At 58.6% G+C, this 22,005-nt stretch overlaps 1 protein-coding gene across 2 annotated transcripts in view; it reads left to right on the forward strand.

Annotated features, from left to right (window-relative positions):
• The window catches only part of ELL (elongation factor for RNA polymerase II), an 80,703-nt gene that overhangs the window by 56,771 nt on the left and 1,927 nt on the right, over positions 1 to 22,005 (forward strand). For both annotated transcript variants that reach the window (XM_029215805.1, XM_029215804.1), the window contains exons 3-10: positions 2,388 to 2,509; positions 2,885 to 3,048; positions 5,212 to 5,486; positions 9,013 to 9,137; positions 14,573 to 14,669; positions 15,901 to 16,375; positions 20,552 to 20,618; positions 20,841 to 21,012. In XM_029215805.1, coding sequence (XP_029071638.1) covers positions 2,388 to 2,509; positions 2,885 to 3,048; positions 5,212 to 5,486; positions 9,013 to 9,137; positions 14,573 to 14,669; positions 15,901 to 16,375; positions 20,552 to 20,618; positions 20,841 to 21,012 — 1,497 coding nt within the window. The remainder of the gene's footprint in view (positions 1 to 2,387; positions 2,510 to 2,884; positions 3,049 to 5,211; positions 5,487 to 9,012; positions 9,138 to 14,572; positions 14,670 to 15,900; positions 16,376 to 20,551; positions 20,619 to 20,840; positions 21,013 to 22,005) is intronic.

Genomic DNA, 22,005 nt, shown 5'->3' on the forward strand with positions numbered 1-22,005 from the left:
AGGACTCGTGCTGTGCGTACCCTCTCCTTTCCTCGTAGGGGCGATAGCCTGATGGGGACTGTGGCAGCCATGGCAGCCACTGCCCTTTGAGCAGACTGAGATGGAAAAATGCCACCTGGGGAGGCCTGGTCTCTGCCAGAGCCGGGATGTGGCGAGGGGAGAGGATCAAGGTCAGGATGGAGGAAGAGCCACCCGTGTTGGGGTTCAGGCTCCATCGGAAGTGCCTTTTGATTTTTCTGACTTTGTGGTGCACAGTCTTCCTGCCGCATTCTGGGCGACTGCATCAGTGTGTACCTGGCTGCGGGTGCATCTCCCACAGTGACCCTCAGAAGCATCTGAGTGCTGGGTTTTCAGTTACTTCTATAGTGGAGAACAAAAGTCACATCTGCAAAGGGACGAGCAGACAACACAGGGTGGCTACTAGTGCTGGACGAGATGCTGCACACGCACTGGAGCGTGTGTGTGTGTGTGTGTGTGTATACATGTGTGTTTTCCTGCCCGAGGTGAGTGATAGCAGGCAGTCTGGGTTTGAATTTTTTAGATGCTGAGTGTGAGCTGCTCCATCTCTTTTTGACCCTCATAAAGAAACAGGTGTCTGTGTTGAGATTAGGGCCTGCGTGGCTGGCCAGGGCCGACCTGGCATTGCCACCCTGCTGGTCTCCTCCATGGACTTTGGCCTCACCTGCCGCTGGGTGTGTGTCCTGGGGGGGGCCTTGCCCCCGAACTGCATTGACAGGATCATGCTGGAGGGCCAGGAGGGAGTGCTGGACAGACCCCAGCTGGGTGGCCGGGTGGAGCTGGGCCAACGGGGCAGCCTTTCTCCTGGGCAGCATTCATCCTGGCGGGGACGTGGGGGACAGGGATGATCATTGGCCCAAGGTCATTTGCAGTCCTTGGACGGCTGGTGCGGACTGTCCCTCTCCCCCAGGCCAGGCTCTTCCTGCCCTGAGCGGCTGTGCCTGGGAGCCACTCTGTGACGCCTTGGCTCTCAGTGTGCACGGCGGGGGCCTCTGTTTGGAGCAGGGACTGGCTGTGCATTGAGGGGGTCCTGCAGCATTTTGAGCCAGCCCTGGGTTGTGTGACCTTCCAGCTTCCCTCATGGGTCTACACACCACCCTGAGGGCTGGGGCAGGGGAGCCGCATCCCTCCCTGTGGCCCAAGCTGCCGTGTCCTCGCTCTCACGGACGAGGCTCAGACAGGCTGAGCTGCCTGCAGTCACACGTGACGGCTGGGCACAGGGCAGGGGGATTCAGCCCTGAGCCGCATTCTGTCCAGTGCTGGTGAGGCGCGTTAGCGTCCTCACACAACCAAAGAGGAGACGCGCTCGCCCTGGCCTGCTGGGCTGGTGCGACGGCCCAGGAACGAGGCCTGCTGCCCCTTCTTGCTGACCACCTGTGACCCCACCTTGTGTGTCTGCCTAGCTGTGATGGGCTCCTGTGCTCAAGCCCAGGGATTACTTTAAGGCTGGTCACCTCTGGTGACGGGTTCTGGAGGCCCTTCCACTGCCTGCACAGGGGCTGGCAGCCGGAATGTCAGGTTTTCCTGTCTGTGTTTTTCAGCAGCTGCTGGCCTTCACCCCGTGTGGGCATGGGGCCAGAGGGTCGGCCTGGAATAAAGTGGCCTCTGGATGTCCTGCCTACGCTGAGCCCTGCACTTCGGCCAGGACTAGTGCTGTCTGTCTGTCTTTCAGGCAGGCCGTCTGTCTGTTCTTTCTGGCGGCTGTGGCTTTGCCTCGCTAGGCTACAGTGGTGCTCTCTGAAGTTGGGGTTACATAAACCATGGCACATGCATCCCCTGTCATGGTTGATTGGGGGCAAGTGCTGCCCCTCTGTGAGCCCCTCGGGGCCCGTGCCTGCCTTATTCACAGACACCCAGGTGGAGTCAGTGTTTGGCCTGGAGGAGGTGGAGAGGGCGTTGCTAAGTAGGAGTGCGGGTCAGGACATCTCGTCCTCTCAGCATGCCCTGCCCGCTGCTGACGCCCACCCATCTTGTCTCATCTCATCTTTACGGTTGTCCTGAACCAGATCAGCCCTGTTTGGTGGGGAAACTGAGTCATGGCCCAGCTTGGGGTGGGTTCCCTGCCTCTGGTTGTGTGCTGAGTGCTCTGTGCTCCTCAGACTGAGTTGCCATTGCTGCTTAGAAACCAGACACAGGACCCCACCCCCCTGCCACTGCGTGAGAACCCAGGACCCACCAGCAGCCTGTCCGTGGTGACACGCTGGTCCTGTCACTGTCGGGAAAACAAAGGTGCGTTTCAAAGGAATGTGGTTGCACATTCCCACTGTAAGGGGCATGCTTCAGGGATGGGCCTGGGTCCTGTGCTGGCCCATCCTGTGGTCCCCTCTGTGCTGTGGACCTACCGGTGATGTCCCCCCCTCTCCACGCAGCACATCTCCATCCCCCAGCCTGACTGCCCCACGGAGCCGCGGACGTTCTCCTTCTACCTCTCCAACATCGGCCGTGACAGCCCCCAGGGCAGCTTTGACTGCATCCAGCAGTACGTCTCCAGGTGAGCCTTGCCCAGGCTGCCTCAGGTCTCCCAGTGGGCAGACCCGCCTCCCCCGACTTCCACTGTGGCGTCCCCTGCCGCAGCCTGCTGTACAGATGTTTACCCACCACCTCCAGCCCCAGCGCCCCTTCTTCCCCTTCTCAAGTGAGCTACCCTGGCTCCTTACAGTGTGTCCAGGGCACAGGTCTAGGTGCTGGCGTGCCACCTGTGGCCCAGGGACCTGGGTTCCCTTGTTTCTTTCGGGTCAAGATGTGCCTTGAAGAAACCCTGTTGCCCAAGTCAGCACCAAGCCCCATTTCTTGGACATGGGGGTGGTGACCATCTCTCCTGGTCATCCCAGGTGCTCATCCCGGCTTCTGGCCCCTTGTCTTGCAGCCATGGGGATGTCCACCTGGACTGCCTGGGCAGCATCCAGGACAAAATCACGGTGTGTGCCACCGACGACTCCTACCAGAAAGCGCGGCAGAGCCTGGCACAGGCTGAGGAGGAGACGCGGAGTCGAGGCGCCATCGTCATCAAGCCCGGAGGCCGTTACCTGGGTGAGGATCAGGGCCTGGGGCTCCACCTGTGGGGGCCTTGCACCTGCTGGGCAGCTGTCGGGGGAGCAGGAGAGACTCAGGGCCCATCCAGACCAGGAGCGGGAGTGACGGGTTGACAGAGGTAGGATGAGCTGGGTCAGTGTTGGGTCAGGATGGAAGGTCCTTCCTGGGTGGCATCTGCTGCCTTCTGAACCCAAGATGGACTAAGGGACCCGAGAATTCCAGGCATTCTGAATCTCAGGGCTCCTCTCCCAGGCTGTAGCCTCAGGGACCTCTACCCATCATGGAGACTCACCCTACATGAAGCCAGAGCTTCGGTCTGTCCTCCAGCTGCCACCCCTGCCCTCACCTGCCCAGGTGTCTCCTTCCCAAGACCGACGTGGCCGGGGCAAGGTGCAGATGACGAGATGCACCCTGTGGCGGGCGGCCTGCTGCCGTGTTGGGGCCAGCGAGGGGCCGTAGGGTGGAGACCAGGAAGGAAACACACTGATCCCTGTTCACTGGGAAGGCTCTGGCCCCTTAGCATCTGCTTGGAAACAATTTCGGTGAAGTCGAGACACTGACAACATTAAAAGTACAGGGAGAGGAGTACTATCTATTTATCCATTTAGAAAGCCCCGTCATCTTGCTGTAGTCTTCCCGCCTCCTGGATGCAGATGGAGCTAAGGAGTCATTGGAATGCGTTGCCAGGCAAGAAAGCCCTGAGAGAGGTGTGAAACGGCTTACAGCAAGGGAGAACTTGATGGCTTTGGGGTTTTTTTTCTTCTTTAAGGAAAAGCAAGAGCGTTTCACATTGCTCCAAAGAGCATGCGACTTTCCTTGCTTGGCAGTGGGGTTGGCTCTGAATGAAACCCCAGACGGTGCAGGAATCTGTCCTGCCTGTCAGCGCTGGGCCCCAGTGGATGTGGCTGTAAGTGACCAGGGAGCCTGGGCCCTGGGCTGTAAGCTGCCCAAGAGGTGCCAGCCAGAATCTAAAAGAGCTTCAGAGCCTGCTTTTGCTTCAAGATGCAAATGTGGACATTTGTACACGTTTGAATAAATTTTGGGTGGGTCTTTCAGCCAAAAACTTGGTCCAAAATTCATGTTACGGTGCCATTTCGGGTACAATGAAGGTTTTTGCAGTAGTTTACGTTCTGGTGGAAACGCTCGTGTCCTGGCCTCTTAAGCCACCGACGTGCACGTCCTGGGTGTGTCAGGCCTCTCCCCCCACCCCATGTCGGCCCGTCAGATGGGTCCTCTGGGGACGAAGTCTGGCCCTGAGGATTCTAAAAGCACTTCTTCCCTGTGTTCATTTGACAAATCAGATTTGAGGGATACATGCAAAAGGAAGTCGTCGTGGAGAGGTTTCTGGCCCAAGAATTCAAGATGTGCGCTGACTTTGCTCAGCAGTCCTCGTTCCTGCAGTGGCGGGAGCGCCGTCCAAGGTGGAGTTAATGACTTAGGAGTGGAAGCACCCTCCCTCGAGAGCAGTGCTGGAGGCTCCGTGGAGGATCCCCTTCTACGTCTCTGTTTGCAGCAAGAGGGTGGGGGATCGGCCTGCTGCCCCCGGGCCTCCAAGCACAGCCAGGTCTGCCCAAGGAGCACTTGCCAGGGCCACAGCTGGGGAGCTGCTCACACCCTGGGGTCTCTAGAGCAGCTGCCCAAGTGGCCCTGACGCCTTTATTTTCCTTCTTCTTTTTCATAAAAAAGAATGACGGATCCTGTGGGACCAGCATAGTGCTGTGGAGTTCAGTCTCTGGGTGCCTGCCTCTGGCAGTTATGGGACTCCCTTGTTAACATCAGCCCCCTCTCCCCATATGGGTCAGGTGTTTTGGGTCCCCAGGATGTAGGCTGCCCATGATGAAGTCAGTTAAGGCTCTAAGCCGGCTTCTCTTTCCTGTAGCTCCTGCTTCTGAGACTGTGTGGCCCTGCAAGTGCCCACTGAGCTGTTTGTGGTCAGCAGGTGGCAGTCTCGGCCGCCCAAGGGCCCCACTGAGCAGGTGGGGCTGGACGAGGCTTGAAGTGCCTTCCTCTTGGGCTTAGTGAGAGCTTGGGGCTGTCGGCCATCGGCCATCCACGGGTGTCCACGAGCTCGCTCAGGAACTTGGCGTCGGCCCCAGGCAGTGGGACACGGTGGCCACTCCCTCACCCCTTCCAGTCCCTGATGCCTGGCTCTTATTGCAGGCAAAAAGGTTCAGTTTCGGAAACCGGCCCCGGGGGCAGTGGATGCTGTGCCCTCCCGGAAGCGGGCGACCCCCATCAACCTGGCAAGCGCCATCAAGAAGACCAGCGCTGGCAGCGTTAGCGGGGGCAGCGGGGTGTCTCAGAGGCCCTTCCGTGATCGGGTGCTGCACCTCCTGGCGCTGAGGCCCTACCGGAAGGCCGAGCTGCTGCTGAGGCTGCAGAAGGACGGCCTGGCCCAGGCGGACAAGGACGCACTGGACGGCCTCCTCCAGCAGGTGCGTGCTTGCCCTGGGCTGGCCTGGGCTGCGCATGTGGCACTCACTGTCCAGGGCCCTCCTCCTTACCAGCTGCGGACACACAGGCAGTGCGCGTAGCACAGGGGATCCAAGACTTCAGTCGCACAAGGTTTTTAGAATTGAACGAAGTCTGAGGAACCCGCAAGCATGAGTTAGCAAGAGCTCGGGCTTCACAGTCAGACAGCAAGGGCCTCCTTGTTGCTCATCAGTTGTGGCTCCAGGCAAGCGGCTTCATGTCTGGGCCCTCAGGCTTCCATCTGCGGCTGGGGCATGACCACAGCACCCCTCTTGGGGTCAAGAGCTAAGCGGGCAGGAACGTGGTGGCAGCAGGTGGAGCCTGCTGTTAAGCAACCGGGGCTTTGGAGCAAGGGCGGTGGCCCCAGCACCTTCCTGAGGCCCTACCCTAGAGGAGGCAACTTGAGGACCCCTGAGAAGGTGAGTGGCTCACTCCGGCTTCACCACATCAGCTGGGCCATGTGGATACCACTTTGCCATGAAGTGGGGATGGGCCACCTCAGAGCGCTGTGAGGATGGCACAGCCAGCAGCAGTCACGCCAGCATCCTGAGGAGGAGGCATGGCCCTGCCTCAGATACTCTGGGCACTTGGATGGTGCCTCCTATAGCAGAAAGTACACGCCGTGACCATCAGTAGCTATGTCTGAGGATGAGTTTCAGATTTACCGAGTTCTTCAGCAGGCCTCTGGGCACTTCTCTTCCCCATCCCCAGTGCAGTCCAAGGCTGCTGTGACCACACAGCACGTTTGTTGGGAGGATGTCGGCATGGCTCTCATCCCCCCGTGCTCTGGCTGGGGTCCCTGTGTTACCCATTACCCCCCGAGAGTTCAGGGCAAAGGGAACGGGTGAAGAGGGAAGAGAGGCCTCTGTGACATTCCCTTGCATTCCGAGGCGCAGATGCAGGTCTGGGCAGGGGCTGGGCCCCATCCACAGAGCGAGCAGGTGAAGGGTGCCTCCCCCATCCTTCACCCGAGGAGAATCCTCTTGTGTCCTGAGGGCTGAGGTGCTCACCAGAGACTCACGTTACTGTCAGGAGCGCCCATGTCCACTCACTGGGTGCCTTTGTGCGGATTTGGCCTCCTGAGCCGCTGTCCCCCACGTGGAGGTCATGCTGGCAAGAACTGAGCAGCACTGTTTCTCCCTGCAAGCTTAGGAGTTGGCTCGGGGCCTATTAGAAGATAGATGCATGGCTCTGGAGCCCAGAAGTTTTCTTTGGCAAAGGGGCTTGCCAAAGCACCCAGAAAGCTCTAGAACCAGGAACAACATTCCCAGGGCGCTCGTTTCCTTGGAAAGTCGCGTGCCGGCCTTGCCCCTGGGAAATTGGGGGAAGTATGTGGGAGGCCCTTTCCCTGGGCTGGGGGCCACCCAGAGCTGCCTCCTGCAGCACGGGGTGACTGCAGCAGGGCTGAAGGGAGCTGGACAGAGGCATCAGACATGAGCCAAGACTGGAGACAAGTGCGGCAGCCACGCCCACCCCTGGCTGTGCCCGTAGCTTGCATTGCCATCCAGCCAGGCCCTCAGCCCCTGGTATAGCGTTCTTAGAAATGCCCTTGCTCCCGCTCTCTAATCTTGTCCTGTTTGTGCCCAGAATAAAAAGCACAATGCAGAATGTGACCCTCAGCTGACCGAGCACTTGACTACACCTGAGATTTACCCACTGAGCAGCCCTCAGACGCGGCAGGGATGCCGGGCTCAGTTCTCTGGAGAGAGAGGGGTCTGGTGGTTCTGACTTAGGCCTGCCTGGGGCACTGCTCCATTTTTAACCCCTGTGACATTCTCATTGCTCCTGGTCCTTTCCTGGGACCAGAGAGGCACCATACTGGGCTCCAGCTTCTCCAGTGGACTTGGGTTTGGCAGCTCCTAGGGGGTGGCCCAGCCAGTGTCTTGGGGTAGAGCATCCTCCTCGTGCCCGCTCTGATTTCTCCTAAACTGCCCCAGCTGCCTTGTGCTTCTGTGTTTACTACCCAACTTGTTCTCCGCAGCGGTGTGGGGGGCAGGAGGACCCCCGCCAGCTTGGGGATGGGAAGGTGTCGGGGGCTGTGCCTCACCCAGGATGCTCATTTCCAGCCCCCGCAAGTGACCAGGGACTCTGATGAACAGCACTAACAAAACCACACTGCTCAAAGGCGCCTTCTGTATTCCTTCTGGGAAAACAGAAAAGATTTAAGGTGTTCCATCTTCCTGGTGGGAGTGTTGACGGGTGGGTGGCTCTTCCGGAGAGCATTTTAGCAAAACGTATCAAGAACCATAAAAATGTTCAGAGCCTTTGACCCACTAATCCCACTTCCGGGAAGCTGGCTGAAGAAAACCATCACCAGCATGGAAAAACCTGCACGAGTGACATCTCTTTATGCTACAGAGAAACTGGAAACGGCGTCAGCATCCAACAAAGGAGAAACGTTTGAGTACATCACAGTGTAGCCACTTGGTGGAATATTACTCAACCATTAAAAAATACTCCTTGTGAAAACTGCTGTGATGTGGAGAACTTGTAGTCTCAGTGATAGCGAAAAACAGCGTGCCAGCCACATGGCTACACACGCGTGTTCTGGAGACCATGGTGCCCAAGCGAGACACTCAGGGAAGTGCCCGCTTCAGGTCAGGGGCCTGAATTCCGTCAAGCATCTTACGGCAAACGTTTTAAATCCAGCTTCGCAAAGAGTCTTGGAGACAAGCTCAGCTTTTGTTAACCAGCAGCAGCAGGGCTGGCTGGTTGCAGGGAAGGTGGGCTCAGCCTGGCCCCTGGAGCCACCACTCACCGAGCACCCCAGTCTCGGCCGACTCTGCCACAGGAGGTCTGAATCCGAGAGCGGGTATGTTAGTCCATTGGGCTGCTGTAACAGAATACCATAGACTGGATGGCTTATATACCACAGACATTTACTTCTCACAGCTTTGGAGTCTGGGAAGTCCAAGATCAAGGCGCTGGCAGATTGGGTGTCTGGTGAGGGCATGCGCCCTGGTTTATAGACAGCTGCCTTCTTACTGTCATCACAGGGGGGAAGGGGTGAGGGAGCTCTCTGGGTTCTCCTTTATAAAGACACTAACCCCATCATGAGGGCTCCACCCTCATGACCTAATCACCTCCCAAAGGCCCCACCTCCGAATACCATCACCTCAGATTAAGGGGGTTAAGATTTAACGTGGACTTCGGGAGGACAAAAATGGTTCAGTCCATAGCAGGGGGATGGGCTGGTGATGGAGTCTTGGGAGTATAGATGGCAGCCTCCCCTTTTTGGAGCCAACCTGGCCTCCAGCAGCTGTAAGACGTGTATATATGGACCGCTGCCCTGACCCTTCTGCACCCCGAGGGTTGCTGCGCTGGCACGCAGGGGAGCTGTAGGGTGAGGTGTTGGCTCGGGGAGGGAGTGTGCTGTCCTCTTTCCCCTTTCACGTCTGTCTCCGCCTCTCCCTGCCCCCTCGCAGATGCTTTCAGGAACACCTGCCTCTCTCGGGCTTCACACAAGGTGACACCAGCTCTGTCTTGCAGGTAGCCAACGTGAATGCCAAGGATGGCACGTGCACGCTGAAGGACTGTGTGTACAAGGATGTGCAGAAGGACTGGCCCGGCTACTCGGAGGGGGACCAGAAGTTGCTGAAGCGGATGCTCATCCGGTAACTGCCTCCCTATCCCTGAGCAAGTTCCCAGCTCCTGGACCTGGGGCAGATCTCATCCCAAGGATGCTGGGGGGGCCTCATCTGGCCCCAAAGGCTGCAGGGCCCGCAAGCAGGATGGAGGGGTCTGTGGAGACTGCCTGGGTGGCCCACCGTGTCCTCCTGTAGGGAAAAGGCCAGTCCTTACCGAGTGGGGTGGAGGGTGTGAGTCACCGTCTTGAACACCAGAATGCCCGGACAGAAGGCCCCAGACCGTTCCTTCTGCCCGCTCTTGCCCTTCCTGTCAAGGTTGCTTCCAAAACCTGCACATCCCCACAGGCGTCTGCTGCGGGCCCTCTTCCTTAAAAAGAGCCTCTCAAGGACGAGAAGCAGAGAGAAACAAAACAAAACTCCCCACAGACAAGATTAAGCAGCATTAATTAAATGCATCCCCTCTCTGGTTAATTGGGACCCAAAGTCAGGAGTGGCCACGGTAGCTCTAGGGAGAAGTGGGTGAGTAGGCCCCCATCTGAGGCAAGCAATTAATGATTTCCTTCTCAATTGATGCCTGGCTCCGGAGCCCGGGCTGTGAAGTGAAGTGCTGTTCAGAACAGCCTGATATGCTAATTAGTCCTTAAGTGATTTCTCAGGGACTTGGAGCTATTTATGAAGGGTTTGGGGTTTTTTTGGTTTTTTTGATTTTTTTTTTTTTTTAAGTTTAGCTGTTTAAAGCAGTAATTGCGTCTGGAAAGCAGAGCTGAGTCGGGGCCGGTCTAGGTGAACCCTGAGTTCCTCCTTGGCCCTGCGGGACACTCACCTGCTGTCCCGGGGTCACTGCTCTGGCTGTCTGGAGGTCTCTGGGTGCTCAGGGAGGCTGAGAGGAGACGGTCTCGGCAGAAGGTGCCCCCCCGGCCCCCACTGCCCTCTCTGGGGGTCCTCTGTTGCCCCAGCAAAGCACATCCTGGGTAGGCAGTCACCTCCTGCAGGTGTTCACATCTATCACGTTTTTTGGCAAAGGGTTGAAATAGTCACTTACACCCACCCTAGTGCTTTGAGGTGGCCAGGGGCACATGGGGGGGGCACCTTGAGGCTGCTTCCACTCTTCCTTCCTTCAGAGCCTCTCACTGGGTGCCTCTCGCTGATCTCAGACCCCAAGCGTCTTGGCCTCCCAGAGCTCCCGGGAAGGGGTGTGGCCGAGAGCAAGCAGCCTGTCTGCATGTGATGGGTGTGGTTTGTAGGAAACAGCGCCTGGGCTGAATCTTGAGGGGTGTTAGGTGGGAGGTTCCTAGGGATGCGGACTCTGGAGCTCAGTATAATGCCAAGCTCACGCTTCCTCCCTTGTTTTCGCTCTGGGCTGTCTGGATGCTCTTCTCTCCGTCTGCGTGGGCCGCTGGGAGAGCAGCCTCGCCGCCGGAAGCCTGTTGGGAAGCCGACAGCTCCTACTGCCCTTGGAAGCGTGAACTGATTGGCGCGCAGAGGGCAGGGTCAACACCCCTGATGCCCGCAGCCACACAGAAGGTTTCTCCAGGCGCCCCTCTGCACAACTTGTTTTTCTTTAGGTTGCTCCCTCCCTGAAGAAAGCCCCAGTTATAGCAGGTCTTGATGCTGTGGTCTCACGGCAAGAAGGAAAAAAACAGGATCTTGGGGTGTTTCTGTTGTTACAGGCAGGGTGTGGGGACTTGTGTCACCCCAGGGGCTATAACACCTCCTTTTCCTACAGCTTGTTCTAAACTCGTACCTGACTTAAACATGCTCATGCTTCCAGGGTCTGCCTGGGCCCCCGTGGCTTTGCTCTGCACAGACGTGCACTCCCAGCATCTCGGCTGTTGACCTGGATGCTTCCTCTGTGCTTTTAGTCCCCACGTGTGTAGCTGCTTGGGCCTGGCCTGTCCCAGGAGGAGTCTGTGGACGTCGCAGTGCAGGATGAGGCCTCAACTCCACCTGGCCCTGAAATCAGTCACCCCGGCCTGCCCGTGTCCTGGCCTCACCTCCCCCAGGGCACAGCCTAGACAACCCGAGCCTCAGTCCGTCTCGCACGCATCATGCTTTCCCTGGAGTTGGTAACCTGCTTGGCCGAGTTGTTACTTTCTCTGCTCAGCGTTCTGTGTCCTTCATGTCCAACCCCAAGCTCCCCGTGGTTGTCCCGTGGCCTTTTATCACTATCAGGGGATCAGGGGTTCCACCGGGAGCTGCCCCCGTCCCTTGCGGGTCCTTCTGTTCCTGGGTCTGTGATTCTGCCCTGGGGTTGAAGGGACGCAGCTCTTGGAGCATCTCTCAGAGGAGAGGGCTTTGGGAGGTCCATCTGTCCTATCTTCATGCCTGGGTGGCCGTCACACTGAATTGGCAGTTGGCGAAGTCTAGTCTTCCAGATTGGAAGGAACTTTCCCTCTATGTTGAAGACCTGGCCCCCGGAAAGCCACGGAGGTTCCCTTCCTGGCCCTGTATCCATCTGCATGGTCACAGGATGGCCTGGCGGGTGCTCTGGGACCGGCGCCCCAGCCCTTGCAGTCTGAAAACTTGCCTCGTCCTTCTTCCCGTCCTGGGCGTGGTTGTGAGAGGCCTCACTGTCCTCCCTCGCCCTTCCTCATTCTGCCACTGGGGGCTGTGCTGCACCGTTCACCATTGTCTTCCCTGTTGTTTCTTTTAATTTCTTCTACTTTTGGAAGATTTCTTCAGCTTCTCCCTCTGTCTCTTTTTTTGCCATTGTTGCTAGTTCCCAAGGTGCAGCTACCACTTCTCTCTAGTTCCAAAGCAGTCACCCCAAAACGAAACCCCACGTTAACAGTCACTCCCCGTTCCCCCTCTCCCAGCCTCACTAATCTGCCTCTTGTCTTGATGGATGTGCCTGTTCTGGATGTTTCATATAAATGGGATTATGTACTCCAGCCTTTTGTGTCTGGCTTCTTTCACCTGGATTAGGTTTTTGAGTTTCGTCCACACTGTAGCACGTGTCAGAGCCTCACTCTTTTTTATGGCCAGGTAGTATCCTATTGTGTGGGCGTTTTGTTTATTCATTTATCTGTCCATGGACACTTGGATTGTTTCCACCTCTTCATGATTATGAGCAGTGCTGCCATGAGCATTCATGTACCAGGACACGAATATAGCTGACATCGATTTTCAGTTCTCTTAAATATACACTGAGGAGTGGAATTGCTGGGCCATATGGTAATCCTGTGTTTAACTTTCTGAAGAACTGCCAGACTTTTTCTCAGTGGCCACGGCATTTTACATTCCCACCAGCAGTACACAGTTCCAGTTTTTCTACATCCTCACCAACACTTGTTATTTTCCATTTTTTTGATTCTAGCCATCCTGGCAGGTGTGAAGTGGTATCTTATCATGGTTTTGATTTGTGTTTCCCTGGATGAATAATGATGTTGAGCATCTTTTCATGTGCTTATTGGCCATTCGTATGTCTTCTTTGGAGAAATGTGTATTTAAGTTCTGTGTCTTTCTAAGGCTATTAAGGATGGTGCTTTTCTCGTGGATTTAAAGTTTTCATCCCCTTACAGAGTCTCTCTTTCTTTTCAAATGCATTTTCCTGTCTATTTTGGGGTCTGACATTTGTTGCCTGGAAGCCCGGGTGCGCAGCCTCTTCAGGACTTTCCCATAGGCAACTCAGCCTCCTCAGGAGCACTGCTGAGGCGTTTCTGAATCCCCCATAGGCCCCTCTGTTTCCTCTTCTCCCGAGGCCACGTCTCTGTCCATCCTGTGTGGCCCGAGCATCCTGGAGAAGGCCTGGGCTCCTTCACTCCTGAACATGCTGTGGGCTCCCTTCCCTGCTGCCCCACAGCAGGCCGGGACCCAGAGCAAGGCTCTGGGGGGACAGCCTGGCAGGGGCCCCTCTGCTGAGGTTCCTGAGGCACCCATCCTGGGCCCGTGGGGTTCTGTGGCCTGGGACTCCGTTTTCTTGGATCCTATAGGACAGTCACCACTTGTACTTCTGCATTGAATATCATTGCTCATTTCTCTCTCTCTCTTTTTTTTAATAAATGTATTTTATTTATTTTTGGCTGCGTTGGGTCTTCGTTGCTGCACGTGGGCTTTCTCTAGTTGTGGCGAGCGGGGGCTACTCTTCGTTGCGGTGCACAGGCTTCTCACTGCGGTGGCTTCTCTTGTAGCAGAGCACGGGCTCTAGGCATTGTGGGCTTCAGTAGTTGTGAGACGTGGGCTCAGTAGCTGTGGCGCACAGGCCTAGTTGCTCTGCGGCACGTGGGATCCTCCCGGACCAGGGCTGGAACCCGTGTCCCCTGCATTAGCAGGCGGGATTCTTAACCACGGTGCCACCAGGGAAGCCCCCTCGTTGCTCTCTTTTTCCCTTTCTCTTTTATGCCTTTTTAGTGGGGGCTTGAAAGAGAGTGGATGTAAATACCTGGTTCTCTGTCTTTAACCGAAAGCTCTGGTTGCTTCCATGTGGCTGGAGCAGCAGACTTGCCCTCAGCCTCGTGGATTGTGTTGCCCCAAGTGCCTGCATGTTTCGGGCCTTTTTCCTGTGGCTCTGCTTGCATTTCAGGCCACCGTGGAGGGGACAGCAGCAGTTGTCTAGAGTGTGGCTGTTGGTCAGGGGCTGGGCTCTGCTTGTCACTGGTTAGAGCAGTGCAGACATGGCCCTGGACCTCAGCTCAGCTTCCCTGCAGGGCGTGGAGGGCCCTCGGCACCACTCCCAGCACCTGGCCAGCTGCCTGGGCTCCCATGAAAAGCACAGTCTCTGGGAGTGCAGGAGGCTAAGCGGAGAGCCCCCTCCCCCCCGCCGAGCCGGGGTGACTGTCGGGGGCCTCCATTTGTGTGTCAGGCATTGGGGTGTTTCTTCTCTCTTCCCTGGCTACATTGTTGTGCTCGCGTCCCGCCGGACTGGTGGCCACCCCTGCCACCCCTGGAGGTGCTGTGGCCTGGGCTCCCAGGACGATGGGAGCTGAATCTGGAAGGTCCTCCCACCACAGACCAGGGCATCTCAGTCCTCTTCTGTGTTCTCTGTTTCTGCAGTGAGTGTTGTTTATTAGGATGACAGTTGTTTTTAAAAGTGAGGACCAGCACCCCAGTGACAGCAGCTCCCCTGGGGACACAGCATGGATCTTGAGTGTCTGGTCAGTTTTATATGGGTCCTTGGTCTCCATGGTAATGGGAGTCTAGATGAGTGGGTGGTCATCTGACCCTTCTCTGGGCACAGAACACCCAACGGGACAGTCCTCCTGGCAGTGAGGCTGGGACCTTGGCCACAGGGCAGCTGTGGATAAAGCCAGGGTGGAATGTGCTCAGGCTGCTGTCTGCCTGCCGGGCCCTGGTGTGCCCATCACACTGAGCCCTGCTCTGGTTCTGCTCTGGAGTCAGGCCCTCCCCAAATCACTGGGCGTGAACGGGACAGCGTGGTGTCAGTGCAGGGACAGGTGGGCGTGTGTGCGCCCCACAGGGCACTGCCGAGGATCCCTCCAACCCACCCTGCTTCTCCTTTGCAGGAAGTTGTGCCAGCCACAGAGCTCAGGCGGCCTCCCTGGGGACCTTGCGGCCAACAGTCCTCCAGGCGAGCATGGGAGCTCAGCCTCACCCCCTCAGGTAGGAGCGTGGTGGGGAGGGAGGGTGGGTCTCACCAGAGCCAGTGGGCCTGACCTGACCTTGGTTCTTACGGAGCCTGTTGGGCTTTCGGCTCAGGGCTGGCAAGCTTTCTTGAATGAGTGAACAGCTGGCTGGGGGTTGGGTGTCCTGGGCCTGGGACTTGGTTATGGTTCCTTGGTTTACCTGTGGGTATGTGGCCGAGGGAGGGCAGGCTGCTGAACCACACTGAGCCTCCTGCTTTCTCTGTATGGTGGGCGCTCCTGCCTCCCAGGGCTGTTGGAAAATCAAGTGTATGGCTGCAGCCCAGCCAGGGCCCAGTGGGGTCCTGTGAGCAGTGGCCACGGCCATGTTAGTCAGTAGTCGGGAAGGGCATTTGGGGGGGGCCTTGCTGTTGGGGGCTTGATCTTCACCTCGCCGTTGTTCGAGCTGTTTGGTGAAAGCTCTCCCCACCCACCTGCATGCTCTGACTTATGAGTCCCATGTCTCCATCCCTGCTTGGGAGGGGCCAGCCCCTCTTCTCCCTCTTCCTCCTCTGCCCTGGAGGCACCCAGCCTAGGCCCATGACCCTTAAAGCCTCCCTGTGGCTGTAGGGCCGTTGTGGAGAACAGAGGGCCTCATTTCACTTGCGTCCCCACTGCTTCCCTCTGATCCTGGGTTGCCCATCTGCCTTCTTTCTCCCTACCGCTGCTTCCCTGGTCCTGGGCCACCTGGTCTGATCCTGGCTCCATTCCTGTGGTCTGGCCTTGCCTCACAGGCCTCAGTGTTCTTGTCTGTGAAATGGGGATGAAGCCTGCACCGTGTCACAGGGTTGCCATGGGGATCCAAGTAGTCAGGGGCCTGGAGGTGTTGGTCCTGTCCTGTGGGGCTGCCCTGTGTCACTCAGATTGGCTCTGTCACTCTTCCCATCGTCCAGGGAAGATGCTGAGCACAGTGATGTTTTAGACCAGTTCCCAGAGGTGGCCCTTCTGGGCTGCAACCAGGTCCACTAATGACCCAGCGCCCTTCCTCCGCTCTGGTGGCCTCTGGGCCCAGCTGAGAGCTGAGACCCTGGGCAGGCAGCCGCTGCTGAGCTCTGGGCATCCTGGGCCTGGCTAGTGTTCGCGCGCCCCCATGTGGTCAGTGTGGGCCTTGCGTGTGGGCACTGGGTTTCCTCCGGGCCTGCGGTGCCCAGCCTCTCCCCAGTAACTCTAGGCACAGGCTCCCCTCTGAAATTGTCTCCTTTCCTTCCCAGAAACGGCCACAGCCTCCTGATTTCATCGACCCTCTGGCCAACAAGAAACCCAGGATATCGCACTTCACCCAGAGAGGTCAGCCTGCAGTCAACGGGAAATTGAGTGTGCCCCACGGCCGTGAGGCGCTGCTTCCCACCCCGGGCCCGCTGGCTGGTACAGACGCCCACCTGCCCCTGCGGCTGGAGCCACCACGGGCCCACGACCCCCTGGCCGACGTCAGCAACGACCTGGGCCACAGCGGCCGGGATTGCGAGCGTGGGGAAGTGGCCGCCCCGGCACCTACTGAGTGCCTCAGCCTGCCCCTGCTGACGGACTGTGCCCAGCCCAGCAGGCCCCATGGCACCTCCTTGCACGGCAAGTCCAAGAAGAAATCCAAGAAGCACAAAGACAAGGAGAGGGCGGCTGAGGACAGGCACCGGCCCCGGCCGCCAGACCAGATGTCGGGCCCCCTTGGAGCCCCACCAGTCGCCCCGGGTAGGTGCCAAGAGGCAGGCCTAGGGGCAGGGGCTCTGCAGGAGGGTGTCACCAGGAGCCTGAGCACCGGCCCCATGCCCACCACCCTCACTCCACAGAGTGCCGAGAGGGCTGCCCACGAGCCCCCACTTCGGCTCAGCCTGCACATTAGGCCTCTTTGCCTCCTGTGTCCTCGCACCGGCTCGTCTGTGACTGCCCTGGCATTGTTATTCTGAGAGCCTCTGGCAGTCCTGTGTGTACCAGGCCAGCTCTGGGGGCCAGGGGCTTGGAGCCTGATGGAGCTGAGGCTCACGGGAGGAGACATCACACAGGGAGAGCAACAGTTCCAGGGCCCAGCTCTGGCTGCGGGGAGGTCCCAGACACAGAGAGAGAACAGGGTGGGACTGGGGCTCAGGGAAGGCAGTGGGGGGCAGGGCCTGGTGGAGAGGGAGGTGGGCAGCCCCTGGATCACCAGGGACCTGGTGTGGCCTGCTAGGCGAACATTTCAGCCTGTGGAGAAAGGGTTTGGGAGGTGGGCCCAGAAGGAGGTGGGAGACTGTCCATAGAACAACAGAAGGTAAGAGCCAGAACACGGTCTTGCAGTTGCAGCCTGTGAGGAAGCTGGCAGTGGAGAGACCCTCAGCAGGATGAGGGGTGCAAGGCTGCCCAGGGCCATGTGCTGAGCAGGGAAACCTTCTCGGGCCCGGGGCACTGGGGAGGCGCGTGGATGGGCTAGGATGGCGGTGGGGCTGGGGTCATGTCCCCCAGAGCCGCCCCGCCTCCAGTTATAGCCCTAGGCACCTGAGCCGAGCACCCCTTGTGGCTACTGTCAACCCCAAGAATAATTCAGGAGGCTGCAAACAAGAAAATCGTGTATTTGAGGTCTTAAAAATTACAGTTCAGGAGACATAGATTCAGGTGAGCGCGAAAGAGTGTTCTGAGGAGGAGAAAGAGTCGGGCTTATAAAGACAAAAAGCCACGAGTTTGTTAAAGGTTGCCTGGTGAGGATGGTTTAACTCTGACGCAAGTCAGAAAATATTTGTTTTAGGTTAGGGGTCCAGTAAGTAGACAGTGTCACGAGTGTTTTTAGGGTAGGGGGTCTGATGAGTAGATAGGCTGTCACAAGTTTCTGGCAGATGACTTCATCGCATCAGAAGGTCAGATTCCATCTAGGCTGAGACGTGCACAAGTCACACTTCCTTAATGGCCTCTTGGTTCCATTTTTAGAGAGCTCTCTTAGCAATACGGACTCCATTGTGAATTTCCTTTCATGTAATTTAACCTTATCAGCATGTCCTGGCAACAGAGGCGCAGCCTTGGGGGCCACTTCACCTGCTGCAGCTTTCTGATTATTTCCTCAGGAGGGTTCCCAGCAGGGGGCATTCCTGGATGGGGTGGAGCCACTTCTCCTTAAGGCTTTTAAATTTGTCCTCACCTATCCTTCACGGGCTTGCCAGCCCCTCCCTCTGTGGCTGGAGGGCAGGTCCTGGAAGAGCAGGGTTGGTCCGGTGAAGACGGACATTGCAGTTCCGTCAAGTCCCCTGGTATTCCTCAACCCTGTTGCACGCTAGGGTTCCTAGCACCTGTGGGTGGGCCGCAGGGGAGAAGGCGGCCCGGTTCCCTGAGCACACGCCATCTGATCCGGCTCCTCCTCAGGGAGACAGGCTCACGGGAGGAGACATCACACAGGGTCACAGAGACATCACTCAGCAAACTGCTGAGCAGCCGGGCAGCGCATTCTGCCCCAGATGGCAGAAGCGGATGCCGTGTGCTTCTGGCAGGGCCCTGGGCGGGAGCACTGTGGGGCCGGGCATCAGATGGGGCCAGGAAGATGCTGCCCAGGCCGGCCCACACGCAAGGCTCAGATGGCTTTGGGTCCTGCCCGGTGTGCGTCAGCTCCAGGCAGCTCCTCCCCAAGCCGAGGTGAGAAAGTGACATTTGGGGTCAGGCAACCCAGGGAGTAGAGGCCCCAAGGAAAAGGAAAAGGGTAACTGAGGCACCAGAAGCTGGGTCTGGCGCCAAGTGATCCACCTTAAGCCGTCTCTCAGGCAGCTCAAGTGATAGTGGTAATAGGTGGGTGCAAAGCCCCCCCAAGCTCCCAACACACACACACACACACACACACACACCACACCACACACCACACACCCCTGCTGTAACATGTTGTCCCCAAGCTCCCAGCACACACACACACACACACACCACACACACCCCTGCTGTAACATGTTGTCCCCAAGCTCCCAACACACACACATACCACACCACACCACACGACACCACACCACACCACACACTCCCCTGCTGTAACATCTGTTGTGACTCCTTCCTGGGTTGGGGGCACGTGCAGGCAGGAGCTACCCACCCACCGTTAACGATAGCATTGTTCTCTGAATGCTCCCCCAGCCTTGCTGGAGAGGGCTCCAGGTCAGCCCCTGAGGAAGCTTCCTCGCCCTTATGTCCTATGGGCCAGAGGGATGGGCATCTGTTTAACCCACCCTTCTGCGTGACACTGTCCCCCTAGTCTGGCCCTGCTGTCAGAGCCCTGCCCTGTGATCGCCTCTGACCCTGACAGGTGTGGCGGCCTCCACCTGTCAGGCAGGTGGCTCAGCTCAGCCTCCCTGTGGCCCCCACTCTCGAGGCCCCCCTCTGGCCATCTTCATCCCCCTATGCCGCAGGCCCACTCCTGGGTCCTACGCCCACCCTCGTGCCTGCCCCCGACTTTTGCTCAGGCTGTGGATCCCTCCTGTGGCCAGAGGGTGCCTTCCTGGGCAGGCTGGCATGCTGGGTGGAGGGCTTGGGCTCAGCCAGGCCAAGCTCAGGCCCACTGACCCCTGTGTGGAATTGGGGGCACCCTCTCTCATTGGCACCCAGACCTGGGTCCTGCAGGGTGAACTCGCAGACATGTCCCTGCACCCCCTGCCCTGGGGAGGCACAGGAGAAGCTAGTGGAGGGGACACATGGGTGTGGGAACCAGCTCGGCTGGTGCAGGGGCAGCCAAGTGACAGCCTCACGCAGCCAGTGCCAGAGCAGGAGTGGGGACCACAAAGGTTTGCCACAGGCTGGACCCCAACAGTGTCTTGGGTGCCAGGTCAGTCTGACCCTAAGCCTCAAGGCGGAACACCCCAGGAGACCTGTCCTGTGTGGGGTGTGGGTGGTGGGAGTGTAGACTAAACCCTCATGTATGTGCCTGTTGGGCTGCATTCTGGGGAGGCCACAGCCTCTTCAAAGATGACACCCGGGTGGGGGTGGGCTCCATCCATTGGTGGGAATTGCACCTCGCGCTGGAGTATAAAACCACAGGAGGGCTCAGCAAACTGCTGATCCACTGGGTGGGCTGCTTCCCTCTGAGAGAGGCACAAAAATAAGCACTCAGGATATGCTTCAAAGCGATAAAATTGCTTCTAAGTTGTGGGGAGGGGGAGGCCAGCTGGAACAGTTTCCCAGGGGAAAAGGACCGGACTGTAGCTTTGGTCGACTGCAGCCTGGGCAGGCCTTGAGCCCTGTGGACAGTCTTGTGTCACAGTCCCTGGCCTCTCAAGCCACCAGCCCAGCCCTGTTCCGGGGCTGCCTCTCTGATCCTGAAGTCCCATCTCTGGTGTGAGGAACGGGAGGATGGGGAGAGGGGGTGGCTCAGACCAGGGACCGGAGCCTGCAGAGCCTGTGACTCCATCCACGGGGAGAGGTGTGGACAGGAGCCAGGGCTTTCCCTGGTGGCCATCTGTCTTTGTCCTGTAGGGCTGGAGCCCGGGATACCCCTGGGACTCGATTATCCAGGGGTCACCGGTTTTCAGCTTAGTGATCTTTTACACGAGGTCAGTGGAGGCGGCAGAGGCTCTGGACGAGTTGCCGAGGCTTTGCCCTGCAATGAATCCGTCCTTTGGGGTGCTTGCTGAAAACGTACCCACGATGCCATCTCTGCACGGCTGTGCTTTGGGGACACACACCATGCTGCCTCGCCACTTCTCCCACGGGCTGAGGGCACTCCTGGCTGCAGCTGGACCCCCGAGGTAGCCAGACAGCACTTGCCCAGTGCTCATGCCTCCTTTGCCGGTCCTGGCTCCCGCTATGTGGCCTCAGCAATCCTCTGCACGCAGCGTCCCCTCCAGGGCCTTCAGACAACAAGGCATCAACCTTCTGAGGATCTCACCGTGGACACACGAGCTGTGGACTCAGGAGTTATGCATTTGCTCTTTGTAGGTTTAAATGGGACCTGCAGCAGCTCAAGTGTTCCCACGTCGACCTCGGAGACTCCCGACTACTTGCTGTGAGTACTTCCCTTGCCGGCTGTGCCTCTCCCCTCCCGGCCCCTGCCCTGCACGTTAGCAGAGGCAGAGCTGACCCCAGGCCATGTGTGTGAATTCCTGGCCCAGTCTGCTCGAGGTCAGGGCTGCTTCCTGGGTGGGGCCGGCCGCAAGGCTGTGGGCACTTCCAGGCTCTCTCCTGCCGCCCCCTGAGCCCCTCTTGCCCCTCTCTCTGGTCTCTCCAGAAAATACGCCACTATCTCCTCCTCGGAGCAGCGCCAGAGCTACAAAAACGACTTCAATGCTGAGTATAGCGAGTACCGAGACCTGCACGCCCGCATCGAGCAGATCACGCGGCGCTTCACGCAGCTCGATGCCCAGCTACGGCAGCTCTCCCAGGGCTCCGAGGAGTACGAGGTAGAGCCCTGCCCACGCACATCCAATGGCTCTGCCCGGTGCTGGCATCCTCGGGCATGTTCCCTTGTATTCTGGGCTGAGGGCCCTGCTCGCCCCTCCTTCCCACTCCCCAAGTGGTTTAGGCCTGTTCCTGGAGCTCAGCGTCCTCAGCAGTGGGGCCGGCTGTGACCGACTCCGCAGGTGGGAGATGACCCACAGGGGCGGGGGTGGTGTTCCGAGCAGTGGAGACAGCGGGGAGCAGCAGGCTGGGGTGCCTGTGTCCCCATCTCTGAGAGCGCCTGGGGTCCCCTCTGCAGCCCACTACCCACGTCACACGAGAATTCTCAGTCCCCCAGCCAGGAGGGGCTGGCCAGGCCACACCCCACGGCCCATCAGAGCTGTCACAGACACAGTGGGGGGTGGGAGGGGATGGAGGGTCCTTGGGGTTCCCCCGCCCCAACCCTCTTCCTCTGGCCAAGGGCACCTGGGTTCCCCAAGCCATCCCATGTGGGAGCTCACTGCAGGGGGCTTGGTCACCAGCCCTGGGACGCCAGCCCTCCCCCTGTGCCACCTTTCAGCGCTGGTTACCCGACTGCAGGGCCAGCCCTGATTAATCGTGGTGTTGGGGTCCATCTCCCCTGGTGGAGGCCACTTGGGTTTCCAGAGGAGACGGCTCGTGATTGGGGCAGAGAAATGGGGCCTCTGAGGGTCTAGGACAGAAAATCCCCAGGGCATCTCTGTCCTCCCTCCTCCCTGCAGGCCCCACAGGGACACTCCCCAGGTGGTCAGGGGGCCTCTGCGCTTGGCCTTGAACGGTGCACAGGCCAGCTGGGTGCGAGGGAAGGGGGCCGTCCCATCTGCTCTTTGCCTCCTCCAGAGGCTCTGACCAGCCCGCCCCTCCTACCGCGTGGCCTCGTGCTTGTCCCTGAGGCTGGGCGCCTGCCCCTCGCTCCCCTGGCCCAGCTTCCTCCCCCACCTCCTGCACTGCTCATCCCCCAGCCTGCCCCCTGCCCC

This window comes from Monodon monoceros, unplaced genomic scaffold (assembly GCF_005190385.1).
Source record: "Monodon monoceros isolate NGI ecotype Baffin Bay Population unplaced genomic scaffold, NGI_Narwhal_1 Super_Scaffold_12, whole genome shotgun sequence".
NCBI classification, from domain to species: Eukaryota; Metazoa; Chordata; class Mammalia; order Artiodactyla; family Monodontidae; genus Monodon; species Monodon monoceros.